The following is a 23,031-nucleotide window of genomic DNA, read 5'->3' on the forward strand; positions in this document are numbered from 1 at the left end:
TTAGTACTTTTACTCAAGTAAAGGAGCTACATACTTCTTTCAAATCTGCCTTCTGGTGATGAACCTTCTCTGATTCTGCTGGGACTAGCAGTGTCGGCAGGAATTGGAGGTAGATTACCATTCCATCACAGGTGAGTGCATGATGACTAAATGCTCTGTTGACAAAAAAATTTTGTCACTGGTCCTCTCCAGTATAAGGTCAGAGGTTGGGTCAGCCATGCTTCTTGCTCAAGGAGACACCATGAGTGACAATGTTTACATAGAAAGAGGGTGTCATAGAGACTCCAGTGACTCATCAATGTAACCTAATGACTGATGTGACTCATAGCTAGCTCATGCTTCTCTTTGCAACACACACAACGGAGTATATGCATGTGAGGGTGCACCAATACATTGCATCCACTAGTAATACCTCTTTCCAAAACAGAACAAATCAGGAGAAAATGAAATAAAAAACACCATCTTCTGAAGATGGGAATCTCAGAAGAAGAAACACTTGTGCTGATAATCACTTGGGTAAACACATGACCAGCTTTGCAAGTGTGTAAACCTATTTGTGAATGCATCAGTAATGTCACAAGGATGCCAAATATATCCAACAAGTGGTGGCAACAACTGATGCAACCTGGAGCAAAAGGGATTAGCTGTGCAATAGAAGTAATCCATTACAACCACTCTTAGACACTATTTTCTCTAGTTGTTCTTTTCAAATGCATGTTTATGTTTTGCTTTTTGTTTTTTTGTTTTAGCATATGAACAGTATGTATATGGGTCACATTGATGTCTATAGCTATCATGTCAGTTAATGTCCAAAAAGTAGTACTGCAATAAGAATTCCCACACCTTTTTTTGTCACTACAGCAATTTATCTAGCACTTTTGACCTTAGTGTCAAAATACAGGCTACTTTTCGATGTTTGAATTGGTTTATAATGTTATAATTTCATCATCAATAAATACTGAAAAAATAATGTAGCAGTATAATAGCTGAAACCAAACACAATGATGCCTCACATGAACTGAACAAGTTAAATCCAATTAATACCGAAGATGTGCGCACTGCCCCTTTAAGAATGTAGTCAAAACAAAGCGTGGACTGGCCGGCCGTACGGAAGTGGTTTTGTTTCGGTGGCTGCCCACAATAGTATGTGAGAAATGAGGGCTGCTATATATTTAAAATTCAGTTAGCTCTCTTAAATGATTTTTTTCATCTTCTTAACGATATTTAATGTTTCCTTATTATTATTTTGATATTGCCTAAACTAAACGAAGGATAGCTAGCTAGCTTGTAAGCTAGCTTCACTGAGCAGCCATGCCGTCCTACTCTGAATTGAGGAAAACCAACCACTTCTACTACTTTATCAAATTTACCTTAAATATCTACTCAATGCTCTTCTCGGTGAGTATCTGGTACATTCATTGACGTGAGCATTCTATGTGCTATTAGTAAGTCTGAGCCACAACAGTGTCTGCTAATTGTAGTAGCCGCGAACCACCCAATAGCATCAGTGAGTCATCCACCAAACTTCATTCAGAACACTCGTGTTTTAAATTTCCTTTTTGCTTTTGGCACATACAAACATTTTAGATCGTTATATCAGGTATTTTACGAATATGTACGATCTACTGTACAAATCGGCATACACCCCCCAAAACGTACACTAGTCATTGGATTACAATCTCAGTTTTAAATACGAATTCCCCTCAACGTCTAAGGAATTTCCGTTTAATTGAGGTTAAAGCCTGGGGGGGGGCTATACCTGAGACTTTATTGAAATTAATTGCCTTTTGTCGGATATGATGTATCCCGTATCTATCAGATGACTGTCGTGATTCGATTCTAAGTTATAAGTTATGACAACAACTTTTGTGTTTTTGTTTTCGAGCAATGCAATATAAAGTTGCCATATTTTCAAATGGAATTAGGTACGGAATTCTCTGGATACTAGCTAGCTGGTTAATGGTTAGCTTGCAAGATAGACGTTGCCACTTCAGACATCATGCATCTCGGTGGATTTTAATCTGATGTTGATTCAAGAATTTTGTGCAATTTTATAATAAAACAATATACTAAGGTATTGGTAATTGCATTTAGTACTGAGACAATACACAGCGATCACTGGCAGTCGAGCAGCACGGTGGTGCAGGGCGTTGGATCCAGTTTAAAGGGACGGTAATGTGGGTAAATAGATTTGCCGACAGAAAACAGGAGCAGGCTAAAAGGCGCTTTTGTTAGTCTTTCAATTAATCTGGGTTCATATTATGACTAAAATGAATCATACACTAATTACATATTTGTAATCAGAATAGTTCATACTGATGCCCACCTATATGAATTATTAACTTAACCTTGAAGATTAAGGTAAGGTTTTATAGTACACAGAGAAAATTATTCCAAAAATAAATATCTGGTCCAGAATTTCAATGCTCATCACTCCCCATACTTTTTAAATCTGACTGTAACATAAGAATATAGCAAATAAACAAATTAAAATTTTAGATTTCATCCAAAAATGCAAAAGTGTGTTAAAGCCATTATGGATGGGATGGCAAAGGTGAGGACCAGAGCAATCAAGGGTCACATCAAGCTAAGTATTTCAGTATTTCCCTACACTTAATAACAGAGTTATTTTTGTTATTAAGTCACACATATCTAAGGAAAGAAAAGTGAATCAGTTTGGTAAACTTGGTTTGTGACTGGAGTATTTTTGTATGCAACCAGGCACTTTGGCATTTAAGATGAGCTACTCATAGACCTAACTTTGATTGTTTTTTTTTTGTTTTTTTTACGATCTAGGGTTTAAGTTGGCATCCAGCTGCCACCTTAAATGCCTGACAAGCCTTACCAGGCTAATGAGAAGTAACGCTGAGTATTGAGCACTAGTGCTTAATTGATTAGGTGTCAATTAATTGCCAGCTAATTTGATAATTGATTAATCTTTTTTAGTTATTTATTTTCAAAGAGTCAAAATTCTCTGATTCCAGCATTTTAGCAGTCTTTGGTAAACACTAATTGACATTTCTCACCATTTTATGACATTTTACAGACCAAACAATGAATTAATGAGAAAAATAATCAGATTTAACAATGAAAATAGACGTTCGCCCTAGTCGAGTGATCCTCAGCCCTCATCGGCCCTTTTACAAACCCCTGTGTTTTGTTTCTACCTCTCACCCCTACACTACTTTTATCTGCAGGAATGTTTTTGGAATAATGTTCAATTTGCACGGCTACCAATCTGCCCATCTGTGTGTGTTTGTCAGATACATACACCCTAAAGCACATTATTGAATATGACTCCAGAACATCAGTGGTTTGATTCCATTAGCACTCCAGAGTCCCTTTCATATGATCTGTCGCTCTTCTCTACTCTCTCTCCCTCCTACTGCAGTGATTTAGGACAGTGTGGCCCAGCTTAGCTCAACGGACAAAAGCTCGTCTAGCCTAAGGAATTGCCGTATAAATGGCGTTAAAGCGTATTCCAGTTAATCTAGACGACTAACCGAAATAAACCTGCATTATAATATAACAGAACACAATTTTCAAAAGCTGTAAAAAAAAAAAAAGAAAAAAAAGTTTTTGACTTTTATGCTCCACAATTTAACCAATCAGAAGGGTCAGAGACATCTGGCCCTGTGGGCTTCATGCATGCTACTCTATGCCACACAATGCTTGCAGTACTACCAATCCAAATGGCCACCAGGCCCCCTCGAAGTCCACCAGGAAGCCGATTTTTCGTAGTGGCCAAACAGTGGGATTGCAGTTCCCCACTCTGTCAGGCGATGTCATTGGGCCAAAAAAACATTTTCCCATAGACTTACATTGAGATCTGTAAATTAGTGAATATGTTTTTTTGAGTAATTTTATCCCTATTCAAGTTAGCAGAGCGCTAAATGGGCCCAATAATGCGAAAACAGCGATGATCATCCGGGTAATTTCATACTTTGGAAACTGGGCTTTTTCCCATGATGTTGCATTGTTGTAAGAGTAGCTGTCCTACATGAAAGAGCAGTTTATATGTTGACTGTATCCAATGTTGGTTTGGTCTATAAAATGATGCATTGCTTGTTTATTGTAAAAGAATAAAGAAGAATTGTTTTAAACTGCATGCTGAATTGCAATATAGGTTTAATAAAGCCTGATTAGATTATTTTTTCATATCGTTCAGCTCTACTCTAGGCCCCAAGCTAACTTTGTGTAAACTATGTCAAAGCTATCTTTGCTGTTGTGATGATAAGTTTGGTAATGTAATTTATGTGGGATTTTTACATCAGGAATAAAGCTGCAGGTGTAAAGTGGGAATTACCTCATCTAGGGAAATTCAAATAGGTTTAGTTAATTATATTTTTCTCTTTTTCACCCACGGTTAGTTACAGTCATACTTTATCTTTCACATCCTACTAAAAGTGTCATGCATTTACATTTAGCATTGTATTAAGAGCATTACAAAAGAATGATTGCAAAAGCCATCCTTACCGTGAAGCAGGCTAGAACACATACAGTACTGGCTTTCTCATGGATTTATGTGTCTTGGCAAAGCGTCACTGTTCAGTAGTCATGAGCGCTGAACCAATCAGTATCAAGCTAACAAACACTTAAACTGCAAGGCATCCCTTCTGTCCCAGGATGACTGATTTAGTTCTTGCAGTATCAGGTATCAGATCCCTTTCTACGAAGTCTGCTACTCATTCTTATCTTCATTACTGCAGCAGTGATTATAGGAAGGATGACTTTAGATGTGGGATCCAAGCCAAATGTATCTGCCAGTGCTTTATGGAGGGCTGTGAGCAGTAAATGGAGTTGAAGTAAATGGACCCCACACTTAAGGCAGATTCCCTCTGTTTCCAATTGAAAATCAATATCAATAGCAGGAAAGCACACACTGTTTTTTATTTCTCTTTTTGTAGCACTTGCATAAGTCAGATATAAACAGGGCTGCAACATACAACATACATAACTTACAGTTTTCAGCAGACACAAAGGGTTAGACTTTGTTAGTATTGCATTTTAATGTAATGCTCTTTACAGGGATTCACTGTGAGGCACTATGTGATCCAACACACTTGGCCACAGGATGCAGTGATGCAAAGTGTCAAAATACATTGACCTACTTGCTGCACTTAAATATTTCCATTTGATCATTCTTTATACAGAACATTTGTCAGGCAGCTCACTATTTTTTTTTTTTTAAATGTTTCATACTTTATTGATCCCAAGGGGAAATTTAGTTGTTCACTCTGTTGTCATATACAAACAGGACAGAAATACACACACATGCACAAACAGGACCTATACTTGCATTAAATTTTCAGAGATGTTAGAGTGAGGAGGCTGCTCATTGACAGGTACCCTGAATAGTTAGGGGTTTGGTGCCTTGCTCAAGGTCACGTCAGCAGTGAGGTAAACTGGCACATCTCCAGCTACCAGTCCACACTCCATACTTGGTCTGGATGAGGACTTGAACCGACGACCCTCCAGATCCCAGGCCATGTTCCCATAGACTGAGCTACTGCTGCCCCATAGTCACCTCACTAGTTAAGACCTTAAATTAAAAAAAAAAAAAAACAACAAATAAAACAAAACAAAACAAAAACACACACACACACACACACACGCTTAAAAGAAAGAAAACATAGTTAAAGACTAAAACAGAGACTTCTAATCTTTTTGGCTTGTGACTCCTTATATGAAAAATGTGTCAGGTTTGGGCTGCTTGTCAAGTTTTTTATGTTTTTTATGTCTTGCAGTACTTCCAAAAAGTAATTCCTCCCCTGGACTTTTCAATTGACTTTGTTTAAAAAGTGCTTTAAACTAACTTTCTCTATATATTTGTCTGTCTGTCTGTGTATATATATTTATATATGTGATTTGTGTCTGTGCTGAACTTGTTTTTTCTTATTTCCTGCCCCATTAATCATCTTACAAACTCCCACATGTTGTGAGCCTTTGTATGGGGCAGATACAGAGGTTATAAAGTAGTTTAGTAGTATAAAGCAGTTAAAGCTTAAACAGCTGCAACAGTAAAATCCTGCTCACGGAATGGATTCAACAGTATTAACAATCTGTTGTTGTATTTGGATGTTAACTTAGGGAAAGGATCTGGGAATTTCTTTTGCCACTGTGTAGATGCCTGTGTAAGCGTAAAGCGAGACAGTGCACTGGGTGCACTTTGGAGGTCATCTTTGTTGTGTTGATGCAGTCATATTACACCAACACCACATTTTACCCCAACTTTTCTGCTTTCTGTGCGCCTAATCATTCTTTCACATTTTGTAGCTTTTACCCAATATGACCAGAGCACTCAGGGCAGCTGTGCTCATTTTGAGGGTTTGTGTACTCGGAACAAAAATACCTAAACCTATGTGTATGCTAAAAACATCTTTTATTTTTGAGAGGTTGAGAGTTGTTGTGGAGCACAGTGTTGTGGAAAGAATGACCCCTGAATCCACACAAGTCAGAGTAGACAGGATAGTATTAGCTGTAAAGTCAGGGCATGGTCATTAGTATTGCATGATGCAAACCCAAAAATATCTGAACAGAACATTTCTTGCCATGAGTTTCGAGAGCAACAATTCAACTATGATTTGAATGTAATCAAGGAAAGAGAAATGAAATTGAAAGTGTTCTCTGCTTCAATCAGTTTCAGAGATATTGGAAGTTTCACTTGCAGCCATATATGAAAAGGTTTTTTTTTTTTTTACCCATTCAACTTTTTTTATCTAAAAAGGATAAAATCTGTTGAGCTGTGTCTTTTTGAGTAGTTGTGATTGTGTCTGGAGTGATTAAAGTAGTTGTACATATATTTGACGACATATTCATTCATTCATTCATTCATTCATTGTCAGCATGTCGCCGCAATGGTCGCGGGGGGGGCTGGAGCCTATCCCAGCTGACATTGGACAAGAGGCGGGGTACACCCTGGATAGGTGGTCAGACTATCGCAGGGCTTTTGTGGACATATTATTATGAATAATTTTATGTGCAAGTCTCAACTGGATTTGTATGACTATCAACTGGAAGTCAGTAATGTAGAAAATGTGCGAAATCAAGAAGGGTACAGGGAGGTCACTTTAACAAAATCCTGATTAACTTGTTTTGGGCAGTTTTTAGTAGAAAAATGCGCGAAATCAAGAAGGGTACAGGGAGGTCACTTTAACAAAATCCTGATTAACTTGTTTTGGGCAGTTTTTAGTTAATTTTGAAAGTGCTGTGGTAGTACTATTAAACCAGGAGGTGGCAGCATAATCAAAATAACACTGAACAAAATGCTCCAGCTAACATCCTTAGTGTTGTGTCCAAAAAACCTTGACTTTCTTGCCAAGAATTGTCTATTGGCAGACTTTCGTGATGGCTTTCATCGCCATGACCTCCTCTGATAGATGATTATCTAATGCTCATCCTAAATATTGCACTGTGTCCTTGGCCGAATAACAGCCCCTTCTACATTTATCTTCATCTCTGGGGTCTTTCCTTGGTTTATTCTGGATTCAAAAAGATGGCTCCTGTTCTCCCTAAGTGAAGAGACAGCCTGTTGTAAGACAAATAAGCCAAAACATAACATTGTTTAGCCTCTGTGTCGTTCTCTTGTCCACAACTGCTGAATGTTTAAGAGACAGAAGAATACTTGAATCTTCATAGAGAAACAGGTCAGATGAACAGGCTTTCTGCATGCCATTAATGTATAATAGGGAAAAAAGTGGCACCAGGTCACTTTCTTGAGGGACACCACACCTTTTAGTTTTAGCTTTGTAGAAAGTCCCAATGACATCCACTATCTTTGTTTTTTCAGAGTGGTAAGAATGAACCCACTTAATGGCCAACTTACTAAACCCCATGGTGCCACTATTGTTGTTGGCTTGTTGCATACTGTGATGATGTCATCGCAGGTTTGTCGAGCACCCAATCAGGCGTCTTGGACTTATCCTGTCTGAATCTCCTTGCATGAGAGGGCAAGTTCCATCCATCGTCTTCATTTGCTGCATAATACCACTAAGTGGATATAGTTGCAGTTTATGTGGGCTGGAGCCTTATCCTGCCTTAAGAGGCAACAAATCCACTTAAAAAGAATTTCATTAGTCTGGATTTCAGTGGAGCATTTTGACGTGTTGTCGGAAACACCAATAAAACCACCAAACTTGCTGACTTTTATTAATTTCAAAAAAAGACTGAAAATATAAATAAGTTGAGTATGTATTGGCATTTGTCACTTTAACCTTTGAACTTGTATGTCAAAACATTGTATGGGCCACCATGGTACAGTTGGGTAGAGTAGGATACAAAGGGTAAAGAAAACAAAAAAAGTACTTTTACAAAAATAAAAGTACTTAAAAAACACCTTAACAATCTTGACTTTAAAAATAATAATAAAAAAATAGCATAAAGCTGGCACCCCATGAATGAAGGCAGTGTCCTTTCTGCAGTGGCCTCGGGATTGACACCAGCTTGTGGCCCTTTGCTGCATGTCGTCCCCCTTTCATGCTATTGATCTGTCCTATCTAGTAAAGGCTAGAATGCCAAAAAAATCTTTAAAAAATAATAATAATAACATAAAATAGTTAACTTTGTCTAATTTCAAGCTTCACTGCTACTACTACATCTCACAAGATGAATGAGAGCTATCTATAGTTCAAAATGCTCATCACTATTTATTCTTTATACTGAGGATTGTCAAGGATTTTGTCTCATTAACCCCCTCCTTCTCTTTCTCTCTCTCCCTCCAGCTGATGGGTCTTTGTGTGCTGTGTGTGGGGGTGTATGCCGAAGTGGAAAGGCAGAAGAATCGAACCCTGGAGGGTCTTTTCCTGGCCCCCGCCGTGGTGCTCATCCTGCTGGGCCTGGTGATGTTTACAGTGTCGGTGGTGGGCATGGTTGGGTCCCTCAGGGACAACAAGACCCTGCTGCATATGGTAAGGATGATAGAGAAAGAGGAGGGGGCGTGGGCACGACTGAATGTCTTTTAATGTTTTTCCATGATATGTGTGTGCACTTAAACTTCTTTGTTAAGGGGTAAGATTTAAATTTTGAGAATTTTACACAATTTGGGTTGTTAGCTCACTTACAAAATCAGGGAGATAATGCGTAATAAAACAGAAAATTATACATAAACATTTTTATATTTGTGTACAAATTACACACACATCAGAGCTGAGAAATCTAATTTGTGTTCAAAGTTTGCCCAACAGCAGCAGTTCATAAAACATGCAAATCCGTGATCACTTAGGATGCGTTATGATTTTTATTTTTTTCACCCGAAATGCAAAAGCACAGCTGTTGGTTTTGCCAATAACAGAAAAATAGCTCAGAGGGAGCAAGGATATATTATTCTGGTTGCTATGCAACTATCTAATTAGCTTTAGCTAAATACGCAGAACGGAAAAAGGGGATTAAAAGTTAGCAATAAAAAAGGAAGTCAGCGATGTCTCTGCTTATGCTTTGATGAAGAGGATGAGCGGTTCATTTCACACTGAAGAAGCCATAAAGTTATGTTCCTTTATGCGCTGATATTTTCTTCTCTCAGCACTTGTAGGTTGGTTAAGCTGAGCTTTTAAGTCAGTTTCCTTTCATTTTAAAAACTTGTCAGCAAGTATTCAATAAATAATGGCAGTTTTTATGGCCCCAATCAAAGTCCCATAATATTAATTTTATTTAATACTTAAACGCAAATCTGATTTACGCTTTGTGTCTTCCACCATTACTGCGGCGGCAAGTCTCAGGCTATTTTAACAGCAACAGTTCTTGCATGAAACATTAAGCTTTTGTTGTGTTTTGGCTTTTTGTTCACACAACAATGGCGTATAGGGGCCTTAAAACGCAAACTTTGGAAACAAGGTTCCAGAGTGTTATCTTTTGGTTCCAGAGTTGAATCTTTTACAACTCCTTCTGTTGCCATGTAAACTGGCAATGCATAAATCCTGTCAGAACAGTGACGAAACAGCTGTACTTCATTCGTGGTGTTCTTCTATGGTGTATCATTACAAAGTTACACCATCATCTATTGGCCTGGCATGCGGACTACGGCGTTTTTAGTTTTTGTTGCAGATCCTTTAACACGAGGATCGTTGTCACAATGTTATCATAATACAGATTTTTTTTTTTTTTTAAACGTAAAGGAAAGACTTATGTTTTTAGTTGTGCCTTTCTCATCTAAATGTGGCCTCAGTGTCTGCTGCTATCAGTTACAGCAACAAATGTCATTTTTTAAAATTATCTCAGCTGATAGATCATAAATTTTGGCATAAAATGTAGACATTACCAAAAAACAGTTGAGTTCCTTATGATTAAAAAAGTCACTCCTAAACTAAGCTGCCTGAGTTTCTGTTTGACAACCATGTTAACTTATGACTTTAAGCTAAATGGGTCTGTACTTTCTCGCAGTCATTTACATAAATTGCTGACATAGGTAAGAAACAGATATGGATGTGTTTAAAATTAATTAAAATAAAAATGAAGACTTTTACAAGGACATGTTCCCCTCACAGTTTTAACAGCTGCTGTAACAACAAGCAACCATGATGTATTCGAGTCACCTGTTGGTTAAAACTCACTTGTTAAACTGAAACACGAGACAACATTGTACATGTTCTGTTTGTGATGCAGACCGAATGACGTTTACTTTATAGCCCTAGTTAGAGCAACTAAAATTATATTTCACAGTAACACCACAGTTAGTTGATTGAGTTAATTTATCCTGGGACCTCTGCAGTCTGTAGACAGGACAGTTAGCTCACTTTAGTTACTTTAATTAAAAGTCCTAATAACTCAGCTGATGTTACTCGTTTCACCATCAGTTTTTTTCCCCACAGCTGAAGTTTAACACATATAATGATAATAATACTATTGCAGAGGCAATAAGCCCTGGAGGCGATTAAACAATAGAAGTTAGTCAAAAATGCCAAACAAGGCCAGACAAGAGTTAAGGTAGCATTAAACAGGAGATTAACAGCAGAAATATGTTAGCAAAATACAGAATACAAAGAGAAGTTAAAGGATAGAATAAAGACAATTTAAAAGAGGACAGCACATTAAAGCAAATCTATATAAATGGTTTTAAGAAGTGATTTAAAGGAAGTCACCAATTCTGCTAGCCTTATCTCCTCGGGCAGGCCGTTCTAAACCTGATGGGCCCTGATGTCAAAGGCATGGTCACCTTTAGTTTTAAGCCTTGACTCTAGAACGGCCAGAAAGAACCCGCCTGAGGATCTGTATCAGTGAATCGCAAAAAACACTATTGTTGGAGCAGCCAAGAACTGCACAGGTTCCTCCTGTTCCTTGTCAAAAGTAACATAACATATAAAGTAAAGGCAAAAGTAGAAAGAACACTTCTTGCATTCAGATATGCCTGTATTGTGGGGGGACGCTTCTGGAGAAATGGCGACTTGTTTACTTCCAGTACGTCCCTGAATTCGTCTGTATTTGCCTATATGACACAATACGCACACACACACACTAACCAAACAAGCCTACTAACAAAACACTGATGGGCCGGTCAAAATATACAAAAAGAAGGGAAGACACCGAGACAAACCCACAAAAGATTTCAGGATCTGGGCTCTTCCCTCTCATCTATATAACTATAATAACTAAACCTTACAGAAATAAAGCTACAAAAATAGGTCTACCAATATAACAAAGGCAAACGTCTAATTCATATCAGCCACCACCATGCTGCTGCTGTCAGGGCTGGAGGATAGAAGAGAGTGGGCAAACAATGTTGATTAAATATGTATCTGTCACACTGAAATAACAAGCATAAACTGCTAAATTTGGCACACTGTATTGTCCACAAGCTACTAGTTGGTCTGGTTCAAAACTATTAAGTTATTCATATGATATGATACAATAAGTTTATTTTAGCCAAAACTGATCCATTATTGCTGGATCTGCCAAGATGATGCCTTTAAGATAATGCTATCTCTACAAGTATGTTATACTTGGAATACTACTACACTGTGTCATGGATGGATTTAAAAAGGGCAACTGCAAAAAAAACTTGGTAGCAATGTAAATGCAATGTTTCATTGTGTTGGTGCACCACTGTATTAAGTATTCTTGTACTAATAATTATTTTCCCTAAATGCTGTTTGAGTTTGTTGTCTTTGTCCCTCCGCAGTTCCTCTGTGTTCTCTGTGTGTTGCTGCTTCTCCAGGCGATCGGGCTCGTCACGGCTCTCATCTTTGAAAACAAGGTACATTTTATTTGTGACTCATCTTCACACGTCCTGTACATTGTTATATGTTGCCCCCAAGGATAGCCATTAGCCACTTCATGATAGCCTTTAAACTGCTTCACTGCACTTTATGATTGGCATCATCTTTGTCAACACTTCTGCTCTGTGTCTCTGCCTTTAGACGTCTGCCTTGTTTCAGAGCAGTATACGAGAAGGAATTAAACACTACTACGATGATCTGGATTTCAAAAACATCTTGGACTACGTGCAGCAAAAGGTAGTTTGATATTCTTTCTCATAAATAAAAACAGTGGAAATTTTCTTTGGAAGATACATTTCTTATATTTGTGGACAGTATAATTAATACAATTTGAATACAAATATTGTTGTAAAATTATGGTATTATTTGGTATGTTTGTGATACATAGATGCAGGATAAAAAAGTGGGCTTATACCAACAAAGGGGTTATTATCTAAAGCTTGATGCTCTCACAAGAATTTATTATGCATTATTCAGAGCTCTAGCAATGACAGATTTGTGATCTGTCTTTTGTTTAAGTCAGATGGTCACACAGATTTGTTATCCTGCATTTTAATCTAGCCAGATCAGCACCAAGCTGTTCATTACATATCACAGATGACATGATTGTTTGAATTAGTATTATCTGTTTCTAATTATCTATTTCCAATGACACTATTGGAATAGTCAGTCTGCTTTGTCACATTTCTTACAGTCTTGGCTCCAATGAGAACGAACAAAACAAACAAAAGCCTGGTCTTACTGAAAGTTAGTATTTATTTATAGCCACTAGTTACTTTTCTCAGATGTAATTGAAATACTTTATGGCATATAAAAATGATCAGTTACTAAAAAGTAACAGTAACTGTTGCATTACCTTTTAATAGCTGCCTCCATTCTCTTATTAAACATCTAGTGTGTAGGATTTAGTCACATTTAGCTGTGAGGTCTCAGATTGCAAGCAGCTGAGACTTTTCTTGTGTGCCAAGGGTGTAGGAGAACTACTGTGGCCATTGCAAAAACGCTAATGTTCCTACCTAGAGTGTTTGGTTTGTCAGTTATGGGCTACCGTAGAACAACATGGCGAACTCTGTAGAGGAGGACCCACTCAGGATGTAGATATAAAAGACTCATTGTAAGCTATGAAAACAACAATTCTTAGTTTCTGGTGATTATAAACAAATGAAAACAAAGCTATGAATGTTATATTCTGTTTCTGCCAATAGATCCCCCTAAATCCTACACACGGCACCTTTAAGGTTAACATTGCTTTATTATTTTAGTGTTGCTGAGGGGTAGCACAGCCACCAAATATTAACTGCAGGCAGGCCGTCAAAACAACAAACACAAGCCGGTTTTTACTTTTTGGTGTAGTAAAAATAAGAACAACTGTTTCTTAGACATTTGACAGTAATTTGTTATGAAGATAAGCTTAATGAAATAGAAGTGTTGTTGCTGTAAGGCAGGACAACTCATGATGCACAGGTCGACCAGCGGGTATCACAGTGTTACGATAAATGTTAAGTTATTAACTTAAAGAAACATTGTGCGCAATTGTCCACCTTCTACCTTCTCTTCCCCTCTCTAGCCCTTTTCATATTAACCCTTCAATGTGAGAATTTCACGTCAATATGCTGCCTCGCCATTCTGTATAAAAGGTACAATTGTGGAATGACCGCCACTTTCAGCTGCCACGGGAGGTAGAAACAGTGCAGAAATGGTGTATGTATGTATGAACAGCACAACCAGCAGGATGGGCTCATGGGCTAGGAGGCTGTGCAGTTTGACGACATGTTATGCATACAACCCATCACAGGAGATTTAAAAAGTAGCTGTTCGCAGTCAGCAGCTAACTCAAAGAAGAAGAACAGAGGCCAGAAATGTCAGAAAATTTAGAAAACAATTAGATTCTGGAGCTCCTTACCCTCCAAGCAGAGGACAACATCAGCCGTCATTTAATGGAGACAGTTGATAAATGTTATTGCCATGATATTATTGTTTAGAAAGTGCTGCTGACGCCTGTTAAATGTCACACCAGAGGCTGAAGCTGTTGTCTTTCACGTCAAGCTGGTCACACCTCTTTAATTCTGCGATGCCGGCATGCTGTCAAAAATTGCATACTGGAACAAAATGATGCTGTCGGTATTATTTCTATGTAAAAATACAACAAAGGCATGAAAAAGGGTTGTAGCAGCTCTGTAGCACAGTCTCTGTGTAAAAAGGGCTCCTGTCTCTTGCAAACACATACACACACACACACACACACACACACACACACACACAGGAGGGAGAGACTGAACAGTGCTCACCTGTAATACATTAGTCCACACGACTGACCCCTTTATACCCTCATGATACATTACAATTTAATGGCATACTGAAGCTATCCAATAAGACAGGAGCTGTCAATTTTTTGGGCTATTTTCAAGCCATTAGCCATCTTGATAGTGATTTGGCAGTTTCAATACCGAGCTAACTACCTGATCTGTCAGGTAAAATAACAGGAGCTGTAATGTGATTTCTCACAATTATGGCTCTTGTAGCTGGATCAAAGATGGTTCTTTAAAGAAGGTCAGACCACTCTACATTATTTTGCTTTTCAAAAACATACAAGGAAATCTCAAGGCATCTGTAGAAAAGATAAATTGTGTGTGTTTGTCTAGCTGGGTGGACTGGTTGGAGCCGTAAACAATAAATCTATGAATCTATGAAAGTGGTTGTTTTGAAAATGTATCATGTGTACTCTATATGAGGTACACATTTAATCTGAGCAATAACTGACATTAGTATTTTCTCCACTAAAGCATAAACTGCAGGTTTTTTTCTTGAACTTAAAAACAAATTGGCTGTAATTGGGTCTTTAATCTTTGGCCATGTGCCTTTTCCATCAAGGGATACTTGCTGTTTTTTTTTCATCACCTACGTCAACAGAGATGGCAAAAAATCCTGCTTCCTGCCTTGTGTCGTCCATTGTAGTGTTTCTTTTCCCCACTGCTTATAAAAATGTCTTATTTGCGCAACTAGTGTGGTTCCTGGCAGCATGCGGCTGAGGTCAGGCAATCACAGAGATAAAGATGTCCTTCATGGTCTTTGAGAGCTCTCAAAACGTTGGACCCTTGATTGATTCTTCTCTGTGAGGTGCTTAAAAGTGATAGCCTTTAATTGACTGTAAGACCCTCTGCAGTTTTCCCCTGCACATTGACTTTAGTTTGCTGTAGAAATTGGATGTACATAGAGACATTGTCTCACTGCGTGATAATTAGGAAGCAGTGCGAGTGAGCTCTGAGGTGAAACAGGTGTGGATTTCACAGCAGAAGCTGTATGGGTTGTTTCACTTCTGAGAATTAAATCAACTAAAGCTCATCGTCGGTTCACATTTTAACTTGGGATGACCCTTGGTTTTGATAGCATGCTTTCTTTTCTAATTGCCTTGTCTTTGAACTGTTTTGTCTTCCAGTTTTCATGTTGTGGAGGGGACGAGTATAAAGACTGGGGGGTCAACCAGTACCATTTCTGCAATGGGACTGGTCCTCTAGCCTGTGGGGTTCCTTATACCTGTTGTGTTCGCGGCAAGGTGAGTGCTGTAAACACACATAGAACAAACAGTCTGTCATGTAAAAATTCACATAAAACATCAGCATCAGTTTTTGGCAGTGCTTTCTATAAATGCTTTCACCCATGTCTTTCAGTTCAGTTCAGATAGGATCATTGTTGTTAGGGCCGCAGGATGTGGAGAAAATCAAATATCACAATATTTTTGACCAAATATACAATAATGACATTGTGACTATATTGTATACCAAAAAATCTGACAAGTTAATCATACTTAAAATAATCTTATTATATACTGCCTTGAAACAATAAAGTAAATATAAATCTTAATTTGTCTTTATTTTTTATCTAAGAGACCCTTGAGCTGTGTTTACTCGCATTATAATACCATTATGTTAACATTTTATCAGTGGCATAAAATGGTCTTGAAATAACTTTCATTTGTCGCAAGTATTTCTGGGACAATATATCTCCAACAAAAGTAGTTATTGTGACAGGCCTCGTGGGTATCAAAGTATCCATGATGTTAACATCCTGTTTGGTATTCCCAGTCCCTGTTGATAAATGTTTAAGATCAAAAAAATCATGCACTGAGTTAGTTATGTTTCCTGCTTTATCAAAACCCAGAAGAGACACTTATTATCTACACATCAGAGACGTGACAGACTGTGTGAGAGAAGTGTCTGGTATAAAGCTTTTGGGAGAGTCCTCTCTTTAAATGAAATGTTAGTCCCTCATGGCCTCCTCCACCCTCTAAATGCCTCGTATTGCTCCTGTCCCTCAGCTCAAAGCACTGATACTGTCTCAGGAAGCAGTGGAGCTGTGCAGGAAGAAATTAATGACAGAATCATCCACTACTCTCACACACCCACACACACACACACACACACACACACACACACAGCGTGGAGATAGAGATGATTAGGAAAGCTGAACATTGGCCAGGTTTCTGCTGTTATCGGTCCCTACCTGTCAGGGCTGCAGCCATTTTAAAAACACTTAAGTTCACGCTCCAGCTGGCAGGGGACAAGAACACCCCCTTGTGAGGAGCTTTACTTCCACATATGTCCCCATGGTGTTGTCTCTCCTCGTCTGAGCTTTATTGAAGTCATGTCTCAAACTCTCTAAATCTCAACTCTTTGCACAGGTAGGAGAGGTCATCAACACTCTATGCGGCTACCAGACTCTGGAGCAGCAGGTGAGAGGAACAACTGATAATGTCTGGTGTCACAGCACAAGACAAGTTACCACTTTTCTTTCATCATATGAGAGCTGCAACACTTAATCGATTGAGAAAATATTTGTTAGATTTATCAATAGCGAATAAAATAGCTGCTTCAGCAGATCTTCACTGTTATCATGTTAAACATTGGTTTGCAGGTTCCAGTAAAGTCTGAAATGCTCATTTGTATGTTTTCTCCTCTTCCAGCATTGGACTACACTAGTTCAACTTGCTGGATTCTTTTTTTGTTTTTCAGTAAAGCAGTGACGGTTGAGTTTGAGTTTGAAACTGAAACTTTCCTCTTGTTGTCTTCCTCTGGTCTGTGCATCAGCGTGAATCCCTGCATGAGCTGATCCATGTGCGAGGCTGCATCCATGCAGTCAACCTCTGGATGAGTGACAACATTGGAATAACCATTGCACTCTGCTGTGCCATTGGGCTGCCCCAGGTAATTTAAAACTCATAGCACCGACTCACTGACACCGAACTGGGTTTGAAGCCCTCTTTCCAACTAAATGCACCTCTTCAACTTCGCCTCGATATTTGAACCGTGAACTCCCCACTTCCAGTGAAAGTTTCTGGCATTTTAATTTTCCTCACAACACTGCCTGGCAAATAATTTCCTCTACTGCATAAAAAACTGATTTAACACTGCCAGAATACTTAACTATGTTTGCAAAAAACACATTGATTGTGTTGTAACTTTTCAAAAACTTGCTTCAGGTTCTTGACAGTTTCATTACTTTATACCTCATGGTAAATCTCAATTTGTCTCCTACACATTACAGTGTCCACAAATCTTCCCATGCATACATTTAGACTTTGCGGCCCCCTCACAGTGGAGTAATTACAATCATTACTCTCTAAACAGCTGCGTAAATAGCATCGGTTCTTTGTAACTTTTCCAGAATAAATTGTAGCTCATACATTTTGTCCGATTGAAATAAAAACCTACTCACTTGCAGTTAATAGTGCTTTCACACTGCTGTTTCTGGGAGAGAAATCCAAGGTTTCTACTTTTTGCCAGTACTAATTTCAGCATATTTTTTTTCCAGTCATTTGAATTGCTGTGGCTTATGTCCTCCCGGGTCTGACTTCTGTCATTGTTTTGATCCTGTAAATAAGTGTTCACTTTTTCTTACAGAGTGAGACTCTGCGTGTGGCGGTAGCTGGTAGGTTTTCGTGGGTCCTTGAATGCAGAACAGGTGGATTTTTTTTTCCTCAGCTGCAGTTTGTTGAGTTTGAGTCAAGGTTTGTGGTCAGAACAGTCAGGGCTGATCAGATCAAATCAATGGATTAAATAACAGAATAATAGGAGCAGTTGCCACAGAAGCGAGTGAAAGCCAACTATAAAACCCTGCACTACACGTGAGGTGCACAGTTTCCATGGTAACGCAGCTGATCTTATGTTAAGTAGTTTGGAGAACACTAAAATGAGAGCACTGTGGTTCTAAGACAGCAATCAGCCAGGCTAATAATATGTCGCCCCTACTGTTTTGGATATTGAGCTTCTATGGACCACGTAAAAGCTTGAATCATAATATAACTTGGATCAGGTTATTTTTCGTCAGTGCTGTGTCAGACTGTGAGCTCTCAATCCACTGGCTGTGATAGAAGGTCAAGATTTTATGACACTTATCAACAGTACTGCAGCTGGGTTTCATGCAGTGTTTGTTATTGCACCTAAAATGAAGAACACCTTCACTAATGTCATAAAAGTTATTACACACACAAAATATGGCAATAATCATATAGGAAAAATCACAGTGGTGCTTTTATTAAAGAGGTTATTTTTTTGGCCCCGGTTTGAGTGCTTTAATCGTGGGCGTCTGCTGATACTAAATTTTGATTAAATATATATCTGGCAGGCTGAGTAGCCTCGGCTATCATTTCGATCTGACGCACTTTATTTTTTATAAGCTGTGTGATCCAAATACTGACGGCCCCTGGTTCAAAGCTATTAAGTTTGTAAGCTTGAATTATCGATCTGATACGATTGAAAGATTAACCCGGAGAATGTGACTCCTGAAATTGATGTGAAGCAATCCGCCAGAGAAAAGACCCATCATAATATAAACACTGTCCAACAGCCAGTCAACTCTATCAGAGGGATTTTTATTTTACCTCACCAACAGTCTTTGGCTGAGAACACACACTGGACACACACCAGACAGCATCAAAGTCTAATTTTGGCCCGCCATCAAGTTACTCATGCAATAATATTAACCCTTTAACACCTGGATCGACATCTGTGTTGTTGTGCTGCTTTCAGGTGCCTTACAGTAGCATTTAAACCTCAACCTTAAACCCAAGAAAATTGGTTTGATTTCTTTCAAAAACATTTTTTAAGGAAATTATCTAAAAATTAACTATAAGGGGGTTGTTGTCAAAAAATGGGGGAAATGTCCAGAACAGTATGTTAATAATTCTCTTAATTACAAATTTATGTTACAGAAAACAGGAAAAAAAAATTGAATTTTGACACTCTCTTGAGGTCATTGTCTTGTTTTTTGTTTGTAGTTTTTTGGTATTTTTACCTCTTTTTTTTGGACTTATCATCAGGCAATTTTCTGATAACTTTTTATTAATTTCAGAAGCAAACTGATGTGTCCACAGTAGTACGTGGGTTTAAATGTTGCAACGAAATTGTGTATAAACCTATGTCACATGGAAAAAAAGTTTTTAGAAGGGCTTTGGAAAATAGCATTTTGATGGTAAAACATACTTACTTTCACAAAGATTAACTGTAAGGATGCAGAATGATATAAAAACTTTTTTAAAAAAAAGTAAAATTAAATAATGGAGATGCCCTTTAAGGTCTCACACATCATTATGGTCTGTGATAAATAATTTCACTCTTAGATTGTATGTTTCACTGCCAAAGTGCACACTGGGAGTTACCCTTCTACTTAGTAGTACCAGATAAATTCTAATGTAAAGTTGTAAAGTGACTCTCAATAAAAATAACTATGAGTCAAGTGTGTCTATGGAGAAATAAGTGATATTTTTACTTCCAGAAACAGAGGTGCCCAATTTTTTGCTTCACTTTTCACAACTCTGTAGTATCTCATCCTATCACTGTAGCTAGTCTCAGTCCATGTGACTAAAGTTGTAAGCAGAAAAGGCGGACGATCAGTACCAGCATGCGTACGGTAGTTTTCTTGTTTAACTTGTTTTCCCTGCACATTACTTGATTGAGTGATTTAAAGTCTGATACTGAAATGATAAATGAGTCAATAAACAAAAATTTCTGGCAATTCATGATATTAAATCAAGACAAATCAACTTTATTTATACAACACATTTCATACAGTGTAAGCTCAGTTTGCTTCACACAAAACAAATATGCACAAAATAAAATAAAACTAAATTAATAATAATAACAATTCTGAAAAATAATAAATGAATCAAAAACAACTGTTTAAAAAACAGAAGCATTGAGAGTTTTGTGTTGACAAGCTCCCATGTGTTCCTGCAGCTGCTGGGCATCATCCTGAGCTGCGTCTTCTGGAACCTGCTGGTAGACATGAGCGAGTCGGCCGACATGGTGGACTTCAAGCTGAAGAAGGCCGAGGTCAACTACAGTGAGCTGGACCTGGCCGGTGCCGGCTGGTGCATGTGTCTGCCGAGGGACGGCGGCTACCTCCCCGTCCCCGCCGCCGAGCCTGACCTCGACCCTATCGACGTTCACCTGGAGAAGCTCAAGAAGCAGCAGCCGCGCACACACTCCCAGCTCCGAGAACTGCAGCAGTCCAGATCGGCCACAGGGCTGGACGAGGTCGACGTCGGCCGCAAGCAGAAAAGGGAACACTGAGCGTTCTTTTTAACCCTTTCTTGCCTTTTGGGTTTGCCTTTTTTTTCTGTCATTGTAATCATTTGTTGGAGTTGTGTTGCACTACTTAACAGTTGAACCTGTCAGTCATTGGATCAAAAGGAATTTGGTCAGCTAAAGGGATCAGAAGTACTTTAGCACTTTGTTGAGGAATTTGTTTACAGTAAAAAAAAAAAAAAAAAGAAGGAACAACATGCAACATTGGCTTTTAAGATAAAAACATTTCTTTTGTCTTGTTTGTGGAAGTTGATATTCAAAGATTTTATGGCATTATGTCACATTTTATTTCTTCTTTTTTTAGCCTTTGAAATTGAGCTATGTCTCATGTGCTAAAGCTTACCTCAGGCTGTTTTGACAATAGCCCAGTAGTCAGAGGACAGTACTATTTGGTGTGTAAATTAATGGTAGCTTGAAAAGACGTTTTTCAGTGTCAGAGAAATAGGAATAGCCAAGTATGTCTTGCGTGTAGCGTCTGTGACGGATGTATACAGTTTGTGCATTGTTTGTTTTTATGATGATTTCAATTTGATTTTGTGCAATCAGTGTACATTGTAAGACTGGTAGTTGTGGAATAACATGGGATGCATGTTTTGTACTGTATATAAAGTAAGGAAAAAAAAACCTTAAGTTTACATGTTAAGGCGTGTGTCCATATAGCATTTTTCTCTGGCAGAAAGGCACTACACAGACGAGCTTTAAACACTAACGGTGATAAAAGCACAACACTAACCAGCAACACTCAGTGTCTGGCCGATCCTCCTCGACAGATGGGCTTTTCTGGAGCTCACAAAAAAAAGTCGGAGAGCTCTGAAGAAGATGCTGGGTGCTGCGCTTTTTCATTAGGCCGCTGCATGCAGCCACTATATGCTTTCTCCTCCTTGGAAACAATTGAAAAAAAAACGCTACATGGACACTCAGCCTTCAGCTCTCATCAGGGGGGCTTCAGTCTATTCCATTTTTAAACAAAACTTTTTATTCCATCTTTTAATGGAACAACTAAAGGGATTATCCAGACTACAAATCCAGTGACAGGCTACTCTATGATGGTTTTTTGTATCTGAGTTATGCACTGTTTTGAGCTTCCCCCTAGCTCCTGCCTTGTATCAGCACTACTGTTCTTGTCAATAAAGCTGAATTTGTCTACTGAGTTTTGTGCTATTGTTTTGCATATCAGCAGACTGGAGACGCCATAACTGCAAAGTGAAACATTTGTCCTGTTTACAGAGAGGTTTATTTGTCATTTGGTAGTTTACAATTTAGGTGGATTAGGAGGCAATGGGCTCCTGAGCACAGATATGTAAATGGCCCCACCACCTGTGCTGCGCAGGAGTGAAACCCATGCAGGCACACTGAGGTGATTTTGCCTCTTTTTGTGTTTCTGCAATAGCTGTGGCTTGGGCATTACATTTTGGGTTTGTTCATACATCTGTCCCATTCTCAAGAGCACCTTGAGAAAACCTCTGTAAATTTGGCACAAATGTCCAGTTCCACTCAGCAATAAACTGATTCAATTTTGGTGGTGATAGGTCAAAGATCGAGGTCACTGAGACTCCGTCTCTTTTATTCTTGATTTGTGATTAAAGGTCAAGGTCACATTATTTTTTTTTTTTTTCAAATATGGCACAAACACCCACTTAAACTTAGGCTAAGTAGAAATTAGTGGTCAAAGGTAAAGGTTGCTGTGATCTTGTGTCCATCCCACTCTTGTGAACATGATATCTTTACACTTGGCACAAATGTCCACTCAAGGATGAACTGATTAGATTTTGGTGGTCAAAGTGAACACGACATCCCACAAAGACCTTGAGAGAATTTCTTCAAATTCGGCACAGACATTCACTTGGACTTACAGGTGGGTTGATTTAGATATTGGTGGTCAAAGTCAAGGTCACTGTGTCCTTGTGTCCACCCCACTATTATGAACACGGCATCTAAGGCATAAGGGGAATATCTTCACATTTGGTACAAATGCACACTTAGACTCAATCATGAACTTATTAAATTTTGGTGGTCATAGGTGAGGATCACTGTGACTTTGCATTTGTTTCATTCCCATGAACACGATCTCTCACAAACACCTTGAGGGAATTTCCTCAAATTTTGCATAAAATTTCAGCTTGGACTCAACAATGACCTGATTTCATTTTGGTGGTCTAAGATCATAGGTCAATTTCAATATAACTTCACAAAACATGTTTTTGGCCATAAGAATTCATATGCTGATTATGAAAAAAAAAACA

At 38.5% G+C, this 23,031-nt stretch overlaps 1 protein-coding gene across 1 annotated transcript; it reads left to right on the forward strand.

The window, feature by feature from the left end:
* Window positions 1-1,083: 1,083 nt before the first annotated feature.
* Window positions 1,084-21,938, forward strand: LOC121945056 (tetraspanin-15). The gene is made up of 8 exons (XM_042489060.2): window positions 1,084-1,398; window positions 8,721-8,906; window positions 12,110-12,184; window positions 12,348-12,443; window positions 15,643-15,759; window positions 16,885-16,935; window positions 17,291-17,407; window positions 20,438-21,938. The coding sequence occupies exons 1-8, from the start codon at window positions 1,312-1,314 to the stop codon at window positions 20,771-20,773; spliced, it is 1,065 nt and encodes a 354-aa protein (XP_042344994.1). The 5' UTR covers window positions 1,084-1,311; the 3' UTR covers window positions 20,774-21,938.
* The last annotated feature ends 1,093 nt before the right edge of the window (window positions 21,939-23,031 follow it).

The sequence above is a fragment of the Plectropomus leopardus genome, chromosome 4 (genome assembly GCF_026936395.1).
Source record: "Plectropomus leopardus strain MGB_pleo_1.0 chromosome 4, ASM2693639v1, whole genome shotgun sequence".
NCBI lineage: Eukaryota > Metazoa > Chordata > Actinopteri > Perciformes > Serranidae > Plectropomus > Plectropomus leopardus.

What these genes read in the sequence shown, in the direction of transcription:
- LOC121945056 (XM_042489060.2), top strand. Translation starts at nt 1,312, where the DNA reads ATGCCGTCCTACTCTGAATTGAGGAAAACCAACCACTTCTACTACTTT. An exon ending in TCTACTCAATGCTCTTCTCG is followed by an intron (nt 1,399 to 8,720) that starts GTGAGTATCTGG and finishes CTCTCCCTCCAG; the next exon opens with CTGATGGGTCTTTGTGTGCT. An exon ending in ACAAGACCCTGCTGCATATG is followed by an intron (nt 8,907 to 12,109) that starts GTAAGGATGATA and finishes GTCCCTCCGCAG; the next exon opens with TTCCTCTGTGTTCTCTGTGT.